Raw genomic sequence first — 20,241 nt, 5'->3', positions numbered from 1 at the left:
TCACACGAATATACGAGTCCACAGATATTTGTCCATTCATGTTCATAACAACTCTATTCTTAATGCCCAGCAAATAGAAACAACCCAAATGTTGACTTAATGAATGGATAAACAAATTATAATGCACCCATATAATGGAATATTATTCAACAATAAAAGATAAAGATATACAAAACAATACAAATGAATCTCAAAAGCATTATACTAAGTAAAAAAAGCTAGAAAAAAACTGGAAATTCAAATTTATATGGAATGATTACATTTTGGATGCCATTCTGGAAATGGTAAAGCTAGGGATAGAAAATCAGGGGCTAGTGATGTGGTAGTGAGGGGATCAATTACAAGGGGACATAAGAGGACTTTTTGAGTTCTTGTATGCTGATTATGGTGGTGATTACACAACTGTGATCCCAAGTCACTGAACAGCACTATGCATCTAAAAAGGGTTTATTACTATATGTAAACTATACCACATTAAACTGATTTTAAAGAAACAGGTTCTCTGTGCCTTGCCTAAAAAATTCTGTAGTATGTGAAGTGATAAGCAAATGCTAATCTGGAGTTGTGATGTAATGTAAATCTGAATAAGTAGTGAAACAGACATTAATTTGATATAACATTTTTGCCAATTTCTGATTGTGATGGTTAGATTTCTTACGCTGTTGAACATGCATTGTGATTTAGGAAAAAATGTTTAAAAAGAGTTCTGTTGAAAAACACAGTTGAAGAAATAAGTTCAAAGGAGTTGGGGGAAATCAAGGGAAGGCTTAATATTGAGAAATGGAATAAAACAAATGAGACTAGTGTTTCAAGAATCCACAGAATTAAATGCTGATCAACTAACTGTTCCTTCATTTAGTAAACACTGACTAAACATGTACTATGTGTCAGGCACTGTTCTGAGTACTGGGATATGGACAAAACAGACCATAATCCTTAATTACAAAGTTATCATTCTACAGGAAAGAGACTTTATAAACAAATTAAATCAATCTATGATGTGGTAAGCTAGAAGACGGTAAATGTTAGAGTGAAAAAAGAAAGCAGGGGCCAGAAGCAGTGATGCTTGCCTGTAATCCCAACTGAGGCAGGAGGATCCCAAGTTCAAAGCCAGCCTCAGCAATTTAATGAAGTAAGCAACTTAGAAAGAAACTGTCTCAAATAAACAAACAAGCCCTGGGGACAGGGCTCAGTGGTTAAGCACCCCTGGGTTAAATCCCTGGTACCAAAAGAAGAAGGAAAAAATAGCAGGGAAGAGGAAGATAGTATGCAAGGGCAGAAACTGGGGTTCTAATATTTAAAAGGGAAAGCCTTATTGAGACAATGATGATATTTGATGGAAAACTCAAAAGTGAGTGAGGGGGCCACAATGACAGCTTTTAAATGTGAATGCTTTTTTTTTTTTTAAATAAAGGAATTGTTTTTATTTATTTTCGTGGTGTTAGAAATAAAGCCCAGGGCCTTGTGCATTCTGGGCAAGCACTCTACCACTGAGTTACACATGCAGGCTTTAGACAATGAGAACTCATGGTGTACTAAGCTAACGTCATTTAGCTTCCATATCAATGATATAAAAAATCCTTTAATGTGATAACTGGCTTTGACAATTTATACAAATGATTTACAGAATAAATATAATCTTTATTACAACTGACCAAGAAAAAAATTGAGCTCCTACCAAAAGAAAACCACATACCTTAATTTATTTTTAACTACTATTACCCCTTCTCTCTCAAACCTGCCCCTCTTTCAATTTTCACTATATGTGTTTCTGGGAAAGCTGAATGGCACAGCTTAGTATTAATAAATTTTTAGTATCATAAGCTGGGAAAGGGGTTAGAAAAAACAGGAGGAAATAGTCTATCCATATGAAAACAATAATCACATAATATTTATTGTCTGGGATTGAAATGTTTCAAATACGCAAAGTAATAAAATGTCAGGAAAAGCAAAACTTCCTAATGTTAAAAATATCATAAATTTTCCCCAAATAAGACACATGTAAAAAGTTCAGGTGATACTTATGTTAAGAGAAAAAACTATCCTTAAGCCTAAGTTAAAGCAGCCCCAAAGCTTCAGAGGGTATAGTCAACTCACTACTGAAGCACTAAGGAGACTATCGCATTTACTGCAAAAATATAAAAACGGTGGTTACCTTCTTATTTTTAGCTTGAAAAACAAGCTGTAACATAAATTCATTTGGCTTTTAGTTTCTTAATTAAAAAAAATGTCAAAAAGTTACCAGGATTTTAGTGTCACTCTTAAATAAATTTATATTTTTAAAATCACAATGGCACGTACGAATATAAAGTGTGGCACATATAATGGGAAAACATGTTTTATTTACGCTACAGGTGAATTAATCCTAGAGGCTTCATAAGTCCCTTTCTGGAATTCCAGAGTTCCCCTTGGGCCTTGGACTCCCTGTTTGGGGAGCTCCATTACTGTGATATCTGTTATTGGTGAGTTCTGCTTCCTCACATGTTGGAGCATAATATTAGAGAAGCACGCCCAGGCAAACAGATGAAGCAGGGTTTGTTTAAAAAAAGGGTAACATAGACTTCTCCCTGGAGGGAGAAGGGGGCCATAGCTGTATCCTGGTATCCCAAGAAGTGGGGGTGTTCTTTTTATATGTCCTAGGCTTCCTTTGTTCTCCTGCTGTTTTACGTGATTAGGCCCAGGAGATGCTCAAAGGGATGGCCAAAAGTTGAGAAGCAGATGAGCTGGCAAGGGCCAGGTAGGAGTGATCTGGGCAGGAAGAGGGTGTAATTAACAGCTCCCTGTAGGGAGGGACAATTCCTAGGACAGGTTACCTTAGCAACAGGTTGGAGCCTGGGCAGGTTATTTTGATAAGGGTGAAGGAAGGGCTCTGAGGACATTAGCAGCCTGTCTATTAATTCTGGCTTCAATTGGTTGCCTGCTTTCATAGGTGCTACAAAGAATTTTTTTGAATGAATGAACAGAAAAATTCATTATTTTTAGCCTCAATAGATATTTTTTAATATGTACTTTAAATTCAGTGGACATGTTATTCCAATACCTGTAGGGAAATCTCATCCTAAAAAGCTAATTGTTTTTAAAAATAAACTATTGGGAGAAATAGTACATTTTCAAAGATGGACCATCTACAAAAATAGAGAATTTCTTAGTCTGTAATTCTTTTTCAAGTTTATACAAATTTAGAAGAGACACAAAAATTCTTAGGTCTTTAGCAGTGCAAATGTGACTGGGGCAATCTCTTTATGAGGTCCTTAACCCCTGCAAAACAGGACTCCAAGTCAAAGTGACCTTCTAACAAAAGCCACAAGAAACTTGAAGCATGCATTGTTTTTCTGAGATACTGTATTTGTCTTTAAGAAAAAGGCAGTGATTTTCTATAGTTCATGAGATTTGCTGGCTCATAAGTGCAACAAGCACTGATAACATTTTAAAGGCTTCTGAGCTTTTGTTTAAATGAGTAACTTCCATCAATCAAACAACAAATATTTATTGAGTATGTAATAAGTACATGTAGTGATTTACAAAGAGGTGTCAGTTCAAGACTTTCCCTCTAGAAATTCTTAATGTGGTGCAAGCTAATGGCAATGCAGTGATAATTGGGGACCCTACACAGGAAGCAGAGAAAACAACAGGGGCTTAAAGATTCGGGGAATGAGTTCCTGCCTGTGCTCAGCCACACAGGAAACTATGGCAAGGAAATAGGAAAAGAGAGCACCAAGAGAACCTAGGAAAGAAGAGGTAGGTTGGTTTTTTTTAAAATAGTCACTTCTATGCAGTGTTGTGCAGGAGCACAAGGAGGTCTCACTCATCCCCGTGCAGGCCACCCAGGCAAGGCTCACCCATAGCCTGTGATCCCCAAAGACACACAGGCTGCCAATAGGTTGCCTCTTGTCCACCTCCCTGGTTCTGGGAGGCACAGCACTTTCTATCTCTACAACACCCCCAGCCACACCTTGGGTAGGGATACAAATCATAAAACTTCCTGTGTTTAGAGTTGGTTCTTAACTCCATGACACAGTGAACTACCACTTATTCAGATCTTCTACCATCTGGCCCCACTGTCTTATCTTCTTGTGGGATTAGGACTGTGAAAAGATCTTGCTTATGCTGCTGTGTGAGCAATAAATTTCCAAAGCAGCAGTTGCCACAGCTTAGGGACAGCTGATGAAGAGCACAGACAGGTCAGGGAGGGGTGATAAGAAGTAGCCCAAGCATTGAAAGGTGAACTGGCTTCTTGTAAGTGGCTGGAAGAAGCAAAGCAAAGCCATCAGGAAAAAAAGCTACAGTACCACAAGTTGGTGTTCTGTTACCTGTCATCTATAAGGACATAAATCAGAAGTGACTTGTCCTAAGGCAAAACAGACCTAGGGTTGAATTAAAGAAGATACTAACTACTGGCTAGAATGGGAAGTTATCATTTGTCATTCAAATTGTGCTCAACAACTTTCTTTGCATTTTTCTATTTATCTCTGTTCATGACTTCCCTCCAAACACACACAAGCATGCAGGGCTAGAAGAAACCATGACTACTGTATCATAATGAAGGAGAACACTTTAAAGGGTCATTTATAAAGCTGCAGAGCACTGACATGTGTACTTTAGTATCTGCTACTGCAAACACACTGTAAACAAGATGGGGATTATTTTGTAACACGATAAATAATTTTAATGAAATCATAGAATAGTAGCCTGTATGATTAGTCTTCTGGAGAAATCTCATCTTTAAACAAGAGAGACTTTGCATAAGTAGATCTTTAAGGAAGTTTTTCTCATAATTTTTATAGGGACTCTTAACACATTCATTGATCATACATCTTTATTTTAAGCTTTAAGACACTCAAGAGGAATTGGCATGATTTTGTATAATTTTATTATATGTTGTATGTTATTTTATTGTGTATATATAATACTTGGCATTGGGAGAGGAATGGTAAGTTAAACTTTTCTTATAATTGAGGTCTTTTGGTACTGAGAAATGCTTCTAGGTTCAAAGTTAGGCAGCAACTCTCTTTAATATGTTTTCAGAAATCTTAGGACAGTTCATGCTGTGTAATTGTAGGATTAGTGCTGGGCACTAGTGCCAGCTCCATCTTGGGTAACTGCAGAAGGTACTGACCTGCTGTTCTTCTCTCCTGTAACTGTGTGTAACTCTAAGAGGGGCTGTGACAGAAGATGAGATGAACACACAAAGTACATAGCACATATGATGTGCTGTAATGATTAAAATGCTGTTATGTCTTTTGTTAAAATAGCAAATGCAGCTTTATCTGATGTAAGTAAAACTATCTTTTGGTCATCTTCATTTTAATATTTTTGTTTTTTACTTTCCTTTGGGAAAAAATGAGAACAGTGAGTATTGGGTGGTGATGAGCAGAAAAGGGACCATGAATATAAAGCTCTACGCAGCATCACAGGGGCTTGTCAACAATGAAATATTGTATGTGGGTTTCTTGTGCCTTTGCAGGAATTGATTGTTTTAAAATATGTTCCAATTGCCAAAATTTCCATGACTTATGACAGCTTGAATACTTGATATTTTATCCCAGAAAACAAATGAAAGTCTCTCTCTTTTTTTTTTTAAAAAGTGCCATAGTATTCTTGTCCTAAACTTGAAACATTAAGAGATGTGACTTTTTAATATTTGAATCTTTAAAGGCATCTGGCCCTTATTTAACCATCACATTTACATCCAATTCCTGCAGGCCTGGTTTTGTTGTTTAAGCTTGGCTTGATGCCCTCTGCAGAAAGCCTTTGCCTTAATGAACACAACTCCACTGAAACCGCTTGTGTCCTCTGCTCCTTCCTACTCCCACCACTGTACAACAGCACAAGAAATATTCATCTTGGATTTCAACTAAGAAGATAGAATAAGAAAATACATTGCTGGAGAATTAACTTTATAAGGGGACACTGCTAAGACATACTCAACGTTTTGCCCTTAGATTATTTGCAGAAGTGTTTATATACTATGAATGTTCAGCTGGAGCATACAGGAAACTGTAAAATATTTTATGAGATGTATACATGGTTGATGGTAGAGTTTTAAATGCAACCTGGGAAGGTTCTATCTAAATTCCAGAAGGGCAGATGAGAGAATACATTCTCTATAATGATTTAGTTTTATATAAGGAGTTACAGGAACTGGAAAGCAATGCCTGATTTGGGAACTATGTTTAAAAAAATTCATATAATTAAACTTTATAATTTTTAGACAAGTAAACTTGTTTCCTTTCAGACCAAGAATCACTACTGTGTTTATTTGCCTTCTATGTGGTAAAAGCATTAAATGTGGGTTGTTTATTATTTCATAAAAACAAAGGACAGATGGTAATAAATGAAGAGTTCTCCCTAGATTCAGAAACTATATACACCATTTTTAAAAAGTGTGCTTCTGATGGTTTTCAAATAAAAACCCTCAGTCCTAAAACTGGAATATTATTTTTGAATCTCAACTATTACAAGATGTGAAGACAAGAAGGTTAATGACATAACCTCCAAGTGCTATGTTCAGAAAGTCATGCTTCCAAATTTAGGTGAAGGGAGAAGTATTTCTCTTTCCTTTACCCTTAATCTAGGGGGTAAATCTAGAAGAGAGGTTATTCATTATTCGTTGGTTTGTTTTCACACTGACTCTAAAACACAAGGGACAAAAAACAAACTAGGGTATACAGTCACTGACTTAGAGTTGAGCCTGATGTTTAAGAACATAGGTCAGTCAGTTAATGCCAAAGTCCCTCTGAAGATTTTAACACATAGCACTTATGCTTTAGGAATGTCCATAGTTAGTATTATTTTAAAAATAAATTTACATTGGGATAAATATGTTCCAATTTACTGGGATAAATATACTATAAAACTCCAATGAGTCTTTGTAATATTCTAATGCAAATCCAATATAATGGAATATAATATTAGGTTAAAAGCAAGGGACCATGGGTTCTAATCTCTGTCACTGCCATTATTGAGTGATTTAGGGAAAGTCACTTTCCTCTCTAGGAAATGTTTTTTTTTTTTTTAATCTGAAAAATGAAAGTCTGTCCTCAACTATCTTTAAGATTCTGCTCTGTTATCTAAGAGATTCTGCTCTGTTATTTTAATCTTAAACTACATTTTCTGAAACTTTCATTCTGTAAATTTTCTTTTATTTCTATACTCACTACTTAAGGAATTTTATTTCACTTCAAATTTAGTCTTGTAGAAAGTGTAAGAAAAGAACCTAAGTGTAGAAAAGAAAAAAAAAGAATTAAAAATATAAATATTGAGCAATTATGGGGACATCTAGGCTGGTTCAGGACAGACATAAATGACCTTGTTTTATTCTAAATTCAGCTCTCTGGCTTATGATGAAAAGTGAAAGGTTATTATATGAACTTACTGGGCAAAACCAGATTTTATAAATAATTACCTGTCAGACTGTTCAAGATAGACAAACATACACCAGACCAACGAAAACACAGACCTGTCATATTTCTGAGAGAAATGTACATTGAGTCTTCCTTCTCTGGGACTATGTGGAGATCAGGTAGAATAAAATGAAGGGAAAAAACTAACCCCTGTATTTTCTATCTTGTGCAAACTTTAAAATATATAATGTGCAGGAACAGAAGAAATTTCAATATGAAAAATTAGCCACTGAAAATTTTATACCTTCCTTAAGGCTGGGAGATGAAACCAAATACAATAAATGCTGTCATTTTAAAAGTTAGGATGTTTACTGCAGACTTATAATTTTCCACCATTAGGGATGCCAAGGAAAATAAGGATGATGATAAAAAGAAAAGTTTAATTGTACATTTCAATCAGCACAGATGCAATATCAAAACCATTCAGCAATTTTTTTGATATTATATATCTGTTTTTTGTTTCTGACGTGCAGATTTTTTTCCAAGAGTATTAACATAGAACAGGTAAAAGACAGTTAACAAATGTGAATAACATGGGACAATTACACCGAGACTCTCAATGATCTGGTCCCAAGGAAAAAAAATTTTCACGCTTCTCATTTCTGTTTTTATTAATTCTTTATAAAAGACTGTTTTGGTTTGTGTGAAACCATGATAAAAGTTAAATTACACAAAATTCCCACAGAATTTAAAGAAATAACTTCCTTCTTTGCAATTCATGTTTAATCAGGAACTGTACAACTTCATCTGCCATATTTTGGTTTGTTCCCAGGAGTTACAGTTCCTCATTTACCACAGAAAACACAGATGCCAGAGGGTAGCACAGCTGCTCCCAGCAAGCAATGTGGCTGCCTAGTCTCCAACTGGGTGGGGATGCTGAAGAGAGGAAGCAAGCGTTTCTGCTCCTTTCTACTGCTTCTGATAGGACAGGGAATGGATAGGATGGTGGCCCTGGCAAGTGGACCAGGGGAAAGGAGGGAAATGTTGGAAAAAGTTCTGTATGAGGAGAAACACATGGCTGATGGCAGGAAGATGGGAAGAAGGCATGGAAATGACCCATATTCAGATATAGTACATGAGGGAAGAAGAGAGGGAAAAAGGCAGTTCAGCAGGTCAATCAGATCTTTGATTAGCTACAAAACAAACAGGTATCTGTAAAATACATGCAGATGCAATCAACAAGTGTTGGAAAGTAAAGCTGGTAGGACAGTGGGAGGAGAAGATCAACTGTCCTTTTAATTTTGTCTCCTTTGTCTCAAACCTGGATTATAAAGTTATCAAATAAACACTGACCAAACACAGTGGGGTGGGGAGACATTGCTTTTAGGATACGGGTGTTGAGGGTAGCAAATCCATGCCAAATTAAAATTTCAAAATCGTGTGATCTACATTCTTGTCCACCTACACACTATCCCAAACATCCTGCCATTTATTAGCTAAATGGTCCATCTAGTAAACAAGACAAAGTGTTAAGGGGGCTGGAAAAGAGCAGGAGTCAGCTAGTTGGAGTCACAATAAGCCATTCCACTCCCTAGGACATGGAGAAGGTAAACTTTTATTTTGTTCAAGAGATCACCTCAGTATAACACTGCCTTTCCAGTCATCGCAGGCACAGTCACATCAACAGGCTAGAAAAGCCATCCCATTTCTGCGGTAGGCACTCTGTCAAAGAAAAAGAAATCTGCAATGAATTATCACATCAAGTCAAACAAGGAAAGAAGGCAAGAAGCAAGCAGAGCTTTCTTTCTGTTTTGTAGACTGCTGGCTATGATCTATTAGGGTGCTTAATCTGAATATTTCTGGTAGCAAAGCTATAGCAACCATTCTATTACAAAAATCAGTGTGGTTAACAAGTGGTTAGTGATGCTATTTTTGGAAAGTGGGAGACAGGCAAAGAAAGACATCCCCTTTTGTTAATTGATTGGGTTTGGCTAAACCAAAGAGATGTTGTGCTGAATCTGCTTCTTTCATAAACATATGTTCTCTATTCAACATGCTCCAGAATCACTTATAACTATCTTAATAGCTTATAAATTACTGACTCATTTCATTATAGCCTTTCTAACCCTAATTTATAGTCTGAGTGAACAGATACCAACAGAGGGCTTACCTCTTCACTAAAATATGATCTTAGAATTCTGCACATAATAAAGAGTATGAAAAACTTGAACCCTTACATACTTTCATATACATACATATACTTACTGGTATAGTAATGTATATACATGGTATGATAAAATATTGCCATAAAAGAAAACAGGAAAATGGATAGGAATTGCAATAGTAAATGAATCAATGAAAAAAGCAAAACTACATGATTTTCATGTCAATAGTTTTTTTTTTTTTCATTTTAGAACTGGAAAACACAGGGCCTCTTGTAAATTGTCCTGAATCTTATTTTATTCTAAAGTGGAAGAGAACTAAAATCCAGAACTTAGAAATAATACCCCCCTTTAAAAAATTAATTAACTAATTCTAATTAGGTATATATGACAAAATGCACTTTGATTCATTGTACGTATATGGAGCACAACTTTTCATTTCTCTGGTTGTACATGATGTAGCGTTGCACCATATGTGAAATCATACATGTACCTAGGGTAATAAAATCCATCATTCCACCATCTTTCCTGTCCCCAAGACCCTCCCTTGTCCCCTCCCTCTTCTTTGCCCAAAGTTCCTCCATTCTTCTCATTCACCGGCCTCCTCCAGCCCCCTGCCATTATGAATCAGCATCTACTTATTAAAACATTCAGCCTTTGGGTTTTTGGGATTGGCTAACTTCACTAAGCATTATATTCTCCAACTCTGTCCTTTTCCCTGCAAATGCCATAATTTTATTCTCTTTTAATGCTGAGTAATATTCCATTGTGTATATATACCATAGTTTCTTTATCCATTCATCTACTGAAGAGCATCTAGGTTGGTTCCACAGTTTAGCTATTGTGAATTGAGCTGCTATAACCACTGATGTGGCTGCGTCACTACAGTATGCTGATTTTAGGTCCTTTGTGTATAGACCAAGGAGTGGGATAATTGGGTCAAAAGGTGGTTCAATTCCAAGTTTTCTAAGTAATCTCCATATTGCTTTCCAGCATAGTTGCACCAATTTTTAGTGCCACCAGCAATGTATGAGTGTACCTTTTCCCCTACATCATTGCCAACACTTATTATTGCTTGTATTTTTGATAATTGTCATTGTGACTGGAGTGAGATGAAATCTTAGTTTTGATTTGCATTTTTCTAATTACTAGAGATGTTTAATATTTTTTCATGTATTTGTTGATTAATTGTATATCTTATTCTGAAAAGTGTTTGTTCAGTTCCTTAGGCCACTTATTGATTGGGTTGTTAATTTTTTTGGTGTTAAGTTTTTTGAGTTCTTTATATGTCCTGGAAATTAATGCTCTATCTGATGTGCGTGTAGTAAAGATGTTCTCTCACTCTGTGGGCTCTGTCTTCACATTAATGATTGCTTCCCTTGCTGAGAAGAAGCTTTTAGTTTGAATCCATCCCATTTATTAATTCTTGATTTTATTTCTTATGCTTTAGGAGTCTGGTTAAGGAAGTCAGGACTTAAACTGACAAGATGAAGATTTGGGCCTACTTTTTCTTCTATTAGGTGCAGGGTCTCTGGTCTAATTCCTAGGTCCTTGATCCACTTTGAGTTGAGTACTGTGCATGGTGAGAGAAACTATCACTATTTGTCAATGACATGATTCTGTACTTAGAGGATCAAAAAAAAAAAAAAAACTCCAATAGAAAACTTCTAGAATTAGTAAATGAATTCAGCAAAGTAGCAGGATACAAAATAAATATCCATAAATCAAATGTATTTTTATATATCAGTGATTAAACCCTCTGAAAAACAAATTAGGAAACTACCCCATTCATAATAGCCTCAAAAAAAAAAAAAAAACACCTTGGGAATAAATCTAACAAAAGAGGTGAAAAACCTATACAGTGAAAACTACAGAACATTGAAGAAAGAAATTGAAGAAGATCTTAGAAGATGGAAAGATTTCCAATGTTCTTGGATAGGAATAATTAATATTGTCAAAATGGCCATACTACCAAAAGCATTATACAGATTTAATGCAATTCCAATTAAAACCCCAACAACACTCCTCATGGAAATAGAAACAGCAATCATGGAATTCATTTGGAAAAATAAGAGACCCAGAATAGCTAAAGCAACCCTTAGCAAGAAGAGTGAAGCAGGAGGCATCACAATATCAGACATAGTAACAAAAATGACATAGTATTGGCACCAAATAGACATGTAGACCAATGGTACAGAATAGAAGACAAAGAGACAAGCCCACATAAATACAGTTATCTCATACTAGACAAAGGCTCAGAAAACATACATTGGCAAAAAGATTGCCTTTTCAACAAATGGTGCTGGGAAAACTGGAAATCCATATGAAGCAAAATTAAATTAACCACACACCCTTTCACTGGCATAATTTGCATTATTTGAACTGTAGCAGTCACATTCAGAGAATACACAACCCTCATTTTTTTCTACCATCTGTTTTCAGAAAAATGGAGAAAAATGATAAAATCTCATATTAGGGATTTCTGCCCCTGAAGCTAACAACTCTTGGGCTATTTGTGAAGCTGTACTCTTTCAGCCCAATGAATTTGTCATCAGCAGCCTAATTCTGAGAAACAGAAGAGGCAGGCTACTAGAGGTGCTCTGTTCATGGCTCTGGCCTAGGGACAAATCACAACAACAAAGCAAAAACTCTTTTTTGAGGACAGTAATTGAGGGAGAACTCTGAAAATCAGTAAGGAAATAATGGGAACCCTAAACAGCATAGAAGGTTTAGAGGGCAACCTAGAGGAAAGAACAAGCAAACAGTCACTTCAGCCCCAGCTTTTTAGTAGCCAGAGTGGAGGGGCTGGTGTATTTCTTTCTGGGAGAAGGCAAGCAGGAGAGTGCCAGCAGCCCCAATCATAGCAGCAGACCGGCAGTCCCAACAGTAAGAGAAGTGCACATCTTTAAGGCCTTTAAGTACAGTCCAGGGAGCTGGCTGGGATAAGAGTGATTGTTCTTCTCCAAGGAAGGAACTCACTTGGGGCCTCCAACTCCTAGAACCCAAGCTGCCATAATACTGCTGGATATCATCTTGCCTTAGGGACTGCAGCCACCTGCCCATCAGAGCCAACAGTCTCTGCCTGGTAACTGCTTCACTGGGCAGAAGACAGCCCTCTCAGTGTCCTGCAGCTTCAGGATCAGTGACTGCTACAGCCACAAACTTGAGTCCCATCTGTTCTTGATTCATGGGAATAAACTAGTAAAATCTTCTCTTCAGCCCAAAGCCTTGAGACTATAGCTACTGGGACAAAGTCCCGGCTTTACCTGCACTTGTTCACTGGGAGCTGGGAAGATCCCAGCAGCCCCAAACCCTAGTACCACCTGTGTACCTTGAGTATACCTGTCAGGAACTCAGAAAGGTTTCCCACTACCTTGGGCCTGCTGATGCTATTACAAACTAACCTGGTATCACTTCCAAGCTTGTTTCTGGTAACGAGGGAAAGGTTCCATCCATGTTCTGCAGCTCCAGGACTGTGGTTACTGATCCCACAAACGTTGTCCCCACCAAAGCTTGCCCCACATGACCTAGGAATTCCTATCCACCTCCTGAAGCTCTAGGACCACAAATACCAATGCCCAAAGTCCCAATATTACCTGTACTCATTCTGTGGAACTCAGGAAAGGTCTCCTTCATATCCCACATCTCCAGTATATGAATAACAGTACCACAGGTCCAAATGTTACCTGCACATACCCTGAGGGTCCCAGGGAAGGTTTTTCACAGCCCATGGACTTGGAACCATAGCTGCTGATGCCAAAACCCCTGGGACTGCTTGTTCTTGTCCCTTGGGACCTGAAGAAGTTATCTGGGTCCTATAGCTCAATGAAAGTGGATAACAGCACTATTGATCTCAGCACTAATTGTCCCCTAGGACCAACAGAATGTCCCCTTTATGTTCCACAACCTCAAGTTTACAATTCCTGGTGTCACAGACTGCAGCATCACCTGTGCTCATCCCTGTAGTATGTGAGGAAGGTCTCATCTCATCCTGGGGCTCCAGAACTATGGCTACTGGTGCTATAGGCCCAGACATCTCCCCAAACCATCCTGAGAGTTCTGGGGAAGGTATCTTTTACATTCTATGGGGTCACATCCACAGTTGCTGACTGAAGGTTGTGGAGCTTCCAAAACAGAGTAGAACAAATAGAAGAGTATCTGTGCTTGAGGACAGGTCTTTTGAATTAATCCAGACCAAAAGAAAAGAATGAAGAAAGCGTACACAATGTCAAGACTTATGGGACATAATACAAGTTCCATAATATTTGTTAAGTGAACAAATATTTTCATTATGGGAATTCCAGAAGGTGAAAAAAAGGGGAAGGGCATTGAAAACCCATGTCACGAAATAAGAGATCAAAACTTCCCAAATCTTAAAAGAAAGAGATATGGACTTCCAGGTGCAAGAAGCTCAAAGGGCTGCAACTGGATTCAGTCAAAATAGACCTTCACCAAGGAATGCTCTAGTCAAAATAATTAGACAAAGAATCCCAAAAATAAAAAGAGAAATAGCATCAAGTCACATTTAAGGGAATGCCCATTGGACTTAGGGCAGATTTCTCAGAAGAAATTTTACAGACCTGAAAAGAAAAGGGATGATATATTCAAATTACTGAAAGAAAAGAAAAATAAGTGAAATCACAAAAATAGTGAGAGGTAGAAACAAAATATAAAACAAGCAGAATATGATTAACAAAATGACAGAAGGAAGTTAAAACTTATCACTAACAACCTTGAATTTAAATGGACTAAATCAACCAATCAAAAGGCATAGACTGGTTCAATGGATTAAAAAAAAGACCCAATTCTATGTTACCTACAAGAAACCCATTTTACTGGTAAAGACACACATAGACTAAAAGTGAAAGGTTAGTAAAAGAGAAGCTGTACAAATGGAAAACAAAAGTGAGTAGTTATATCCCATAAAGCAACAAAGTAAAAATTATAAAAAGAGATAAAGAATGCTGTTATATATTGATGAAGGGTCAATTTAGCCAGAAGACATAAGAATGATAACTATGTATGTACCTAACACAGGACCATCTATATAAAGCAAATATTAGATTTATAGGGAGAGACAAACTTTAAAAAACACAATGTTAGCCAGAATCTTCAACACTCCACTTTTCCCATCTATATAGACAGATCATACAAACAGAAAATCAACAAAGAAATACCTGAACCACATTTTAGTGCAAATGGACATTACACTGAACAGTGAATACACAGTCTTCTTATCAGCAAATGTATCATTTTCCAGTATAGACCATGTTTTAGTCAGCTTTTTCACTGCTGTGACCAAAGGACATGACAAGAACAATTAGAGGAGGAAAAGTTTATTTTCAGGCCCGTGGTTTCAGAGATCGTAGTCCACAGACAGCTGACTCCATTCTTTGGGGCCAGAGGTGAAGCAGAACATTGTGTGGCAGAAGTGTGAGGTGGAGGAAAGCAGCTAGGGACACGGCACCAGGAAGGAGAGAAGGGGTGGAGGGGAGAGGGTATGTGTGTGCTAGCTCTGTTCAGGACAAAATATATACCCCAAAGGCTGGTTCTCAGGGATCAACCTCCTCCAGCCACACCCTACCTGCCTACAGCTACTACCCAGTTAATCCCTATCAGGGTAATAACACACTGATTAGGTTAAGGCTTTCACAACACAATCAATTCACCTTTAAACTTTCTTGCATTGTCTTACACATAGCTTTTGGAGAACACCTCATTGAAACCATAACAGATCATGTTAAGGCTCCAAACCAAGTCTCAATGTGAAATTTTAAAATACTGAAATCACATCATGTTTCTTCTCAGGCCACAACAGAATAAAATAAGAATGAAAAGTATATAAATATATGAAAAAATTGAATGACATGCTCCTAAATGATGAATGGGTATTTGAATAAATTAAAAAGGGAAATAAAAAAGTGTCTAGAAACAAATGAAAATGACAACACAACATGAAAATCTATGAGACACAACAAAAGCAGAACTGAGAGTGAAGTTGACAGTAATATAATATTTTGTAACAAATTCATACATCAACATGACAGATCTTAAATAAACCTAACAATGTATGTCAGGGACTTAGAAAAGTAAGAATAAATCCAAAATTAGTATAAGAAAGAAATAATAAAGATCACAATCAAAGAAAAAAATAAGAACTAAAAAAAATACAAATGATCATTGAAACAGTTTCTTGAGTGGATAAACAAAATTAAAAAAAACCTTAGGTAAACTAACCAAGAAAAAAAAAGACTCAAATAGAATCAAAGATGAAAAACATTATAACTGATACCACATAAATACAAAGATCATAAGAAACTAGAACAAATACATGTATGAAAAAATTGAAGAACCTAGAAGAAATGGATAAATTCCTAAACACATACAATATGCCAAAACTGAATAAAAAAATAGAAAATCTAAATATACCAATAATGAGTAATGAAATTAAAGCACAGGTGAAAATTTCCCATACTGCTAAATTCTAAGAAGCACTAATTCTAATTATTCTTAAATTACTCAAAATAAACAAAATGGAAGGAACTCTAGCAAACTTTTTTGATAGTAAAACCAGACAAAGACTTACAAGAACTATAACAAAAATGTACTTTATCAGGCCTATATCGCTGATGAACATAGGTATAAAAATTCAATCAAATACTAGTCAACTGAATTCAAAAGCATATCAAAAATATCATATACCATGATCAAGTGGAATTCATCACAAGGATGGTCCAACACATGTAAACCAATAAATGTAATAAAACATATCCACAGAATGAAGGATAAAGTCCACCTAATACACATAGAAAAAGCATTTGAAAAGATTCTATATCTCTTCACAATAAAAACTCTTGAAAAAATTGAATATGGAAGAAACATACCTCAACACAATAAATGATAAACTGAAAACCCCACAGCCAATATACTGAACACAGAAGAGTCCCAAGCGTTTCTTCTAAATCGGAACACTCTTATTTAACATAGAACTCAAATTCTTAGCAAGAGCAATGAGGCAAGTGAAAGAAATAAAGGGCATCCAGATTGGAAAGGATGATATGGTTTTAGACATAGAAAAACCTAAATACGCTTAAAAATTTGTTGTAACTTATAAACAATTCAGTAAAGTTGCAGGAATACATTAACAAACAAACTATCACTTTTATACCCCAATAATGAACTTTCTGAAAAAGAAAGCAATCTCCACAATAGCTACAAAAATATTCTGGAATAAATTTAATCAAGGAAGTAAAAACTCTACAATGAAAATGATAAAACTGATGAAAAAATTCTCTCTCTCTCTCTCTCTCTCTCACACACACACACACACACACACACACACACACACACACAAGATATCCCATGTTCACAGATTGGCAGAATATTATTAACATGATTATATAAACCAAAGTAAGCAATTCTCATCAAAATGCTAACAATTTTCTTCACAGAAACAGAAAAACAATCCTAACATTCATATGGATGCATAAAAGACCCAGAAGAGCCAAAGTGATCCTGAGGGGGAAAAAAAATCCAAAGGAAGAGATATCGTAATACCTGACTTCAGAACATATCACAAAGCTACAATAACCAAAACAGTAAGGAGCTGTCATAAAAACAGACATGTAGAGAATCCAGAAATTAATCCTACCTTTACACAGCCAACTGATTTTTGACAAAGGCACAAGAACATACAGTGGAAAAGGATAGTGTGTTTAAAAAATGGTTCTAGAACAATTGGAGGTCATTTTGTAAGTGAAGTAAACCAGGCACAGATAGACAAAATACCACATTTTCGCACTCATTTATGGAAAGTAGTAGGTCATTTGCATAGAATAATGGAATGGAATAGTGGTCACTAAAGACTGGGAAGGATAGGGCAGAGGGAGGGAGGAAAGATAAGGACCAACAAAACACAAGACGAATTTGTTCTGGCTTTTCTAGCATATCAGCCTAACTATAGTTAAAACAATCTATATTTCAAAATAACAAGAAGAGTACAAATTCCCAAATGTAAAAAAAAAAAAAAGATTAATGTTTGAAGACATGGAAATGCCTGTAACTCTGATTTGATAATTACATATTATATATATGTATCAAATTGTTATAATGTACCCCATAAGGAGGTATGAATATTATGTCTAAATAAAAAAAACACTACCCTTTTATGATCAAGATAATGATAAGGAGGTACAAAAGACTCTTAATCTTAAAAAAAAATTCAATTAACTTGAAAACCTTTCCAAATATCTTGCTTAGAGAGGATTTACCAGGGCTGTCAGGCTTTAAAGCCTTGCTAGAATTTTATCAGTTGTTATGCTGTTATGCAGTCCCCCTGCATCAGTTTATCAAGGGTAAGAAATCTAAGTTCATCACTCTCTCTCTCTCCATTCTTATACAGGGCTGTTTCTGCTGCAGATAGAAGCCTTCTGGATTGAAGCAAACACTAACTCCCAAGTCCACCTCCTAAGATTTGAGAACAGCATTCAGTGATTCCTCCAAAATCTTACAGGAATGGGGTAGAGGATATCTTTCCACAGTAGGAGGCAGGAGAGCTCCTGAACAGCCCCCAGCCACCGGGGCTTATGCCAAAGTAACACTTTGATGACCCTGAAGTTTTACATGTCACAATCGAAATGACAACCTTCAACATAACAGAGTATTTAAAGCTCAGGGATGACTTTACATGTAGGTAATGGACCTGGCAGTAACACCAGATTCTTCCCAAAGGAATATGATTGAAATGAGCTCTGCTCATGAAATGAGGTTTGGGGTAGGGGAAAATTGAGTCTTGGCTGAACTTACCTGAGAAATAACTAGGTTGAACCTTTCTAGAGTAGGCAAAATGGAGTGATTCTCCTTAATACTTGATAGGTGTCTTTAAAATTAATTCACCTTCGCAGATGATTTAACTGAATTCTTCACAAATAACTAAAAAATTATGGGCTTACTTAACAAAGATGTTCAAGTAGCCAACTCTAATGAGAGAATCAAAGTTTAGATGACTCAGATTTCTGTAATGAGTCATTCCTATTCTAAAATAAAGAAGGAACAAACAATCATGTGTAATTAGTGAAGAACAATTTCAGCAAACCAATCTCCTAGAGTCCTACACCCTGAATCACTGCTTTTTCCTTTTGGTGTATAAAGGAGGTATGTTGTCTATGTAAGGCAACCATGGGAATGTCCCAAATTTGGTATCCTTTCCTGAGTAAGCAACTTTACAGGAAGATGAACAAAACTCATCTTTGTGTCAACTATGAATGTTTTTCTATTTGTGTTGTGAATATTTAACCAAATTTAAACACTGCTTGGTGTAAGGGTTTTCCAGAGGTCACATTCTCATGAAACTTTGCATCCTACTTACTTTCTTCTGCTGAATCCTACAAATGATTCCCAGTTCCACAACTTTACATACTCCTAGATAGTAAAACTCAGACTTTGACCGGAAACAGTTTGGACTCCCATCCATACTGAAAATTATAAACTAGTCAATAACACAATCAGATCTCCCCCCCAAAACTGGGTCCTAACTGCCATGTGCCATGTCAGTTTTCTTTCTGATTTAATAAAACTCTATTCTCAATTACTAGTTGCTCTTCTGTGAATTTATTGAAAAGCTCAAACATTTGAGCTTCTCTCAAAGTCAGCAATAAAGACGATACTTAATTTGTCAAAGACCAGTTGTAGTTCATAGGTTTGTTGTTTTTTTAATTGAGTATCAAGCTAGTTCCCAATTTTTGACATTTGTTTATTGACTAAGCTAAAAAATATGACTGGATAGGCAGACAGAGACTCTCTACTCGCTACACTGGGCATTCATAAGTGTGCATTTAAAATAAAAGGACTGTTTTCGTTGTTGTTGTTAACTCTGTGTGGATAAGCTAGAGAAAACATTTAACTATCAGATTTCTTTCTTTCTTAAAAATGGGTCATTGATTAGCAGATTTTAGGGAACATAAACTAGTATTAGAAAATGAGAGAGCTGGACACAGTGGCGTGTGCATATAATCCCAGTTACTTGAGGGGTTGAGACAAGAGGGTTGTTCAAGGCCATTCAGGGCAACACAGTGGATAACCCCTTGGGGGCTGAAAAGAAGGCATTAATATTTATCTTAAGCATAAGAAGATAAATATGTAAAATGTATCTGAGAGTCCCAACTTAAATACTATTTGTATGTGTTATTTGTGCCATTAGCCTAATACAGCATTAACTCTAGATAAAAACCATGTTAAGTCCCCAAATTTGGACTTTTATTTTATTCTCATTACCTTGCCTGATTCCTTTCTGCTTCTCCAAACTTAAATAAAAGCATAAGACTTTTGTTTTAGTCAGCTTTTTTACTGCTGTGATCAAAAGATCTGACAGAAACAATGTTAAGGAGGAACAGTTTATTTGGTGCTCATGGTCTCAGTCTATAAACGGACCACTCCACTGCTCTGGATTCCTGAAGGTAAGGCTGAACATCAAGGGTGTGATGGAGGAAAGCAGAGAGAGACATCCTCACCAGAGACAAGTGTATACCTCAAAGGCATGCCCCCAGGGGCCACCTCCTCCAGGTACACCCTATCTGCCTATAGTTACTACCAATTAATCCCAATCAGTGGATTAATGCACTGATTAGATTAAATCTCTCATAATCCAATCCTTTCACCTCTGAATGTTCTAGTATTATCTCAAACATGAGCTTCTGGGGGACACCTCATATCTAAACTATAACAACTTTCATTGTAGC

The 20,241-nt window shown here is 36.4% G+C and overlaps 1 protein-coding gene across 1 annotated transcript in view; it reads right to left on the bottom strand.

Moving 5' to 3' along the window:
* Positions 1 to 8,745: 8,745 nt before the first annotated feature.
* The window catches only part of Supt3h (SPT3 homolog, SAGA and STAGA complex component), a 458,422-nt gene continuing 446,926 nt past the window's right edge, over positions 8,746 to 20,241 (bottom strand). The window contains exon 12 of the mRNA XM_026394451.2: positions 8,746 to 9,065. Coding sequence (XP_026250236.1) covers positions 9,024 to 9,065 — 42 coding nt within the window. The 3' untranslated portion in view covers positions 8,746 to 9,023. The remainder of the gene's footprint in view (positions 9,066 to 20,241) is intronic.

The sequence above is a fragment of the Urocitellus parryii genome, chromosome 8, assembly GCF_045843805.1.
Source record: "Urocitellus parryii isolate mUroPar1 chromosome 8, mUroPar1.hap1, whole genome shotgun sequence".
Lineage (NCBI taxonomy): Eukaryota > Metazoa > Chordata > Mammalia > Rodentia > Sciuridae > Urocitellus > Urocitellus parryii.
Note: the sequence above shows the minus strand (reverse complement) of the source record. Positions and strands in the feature narration are given on the sequence as shown.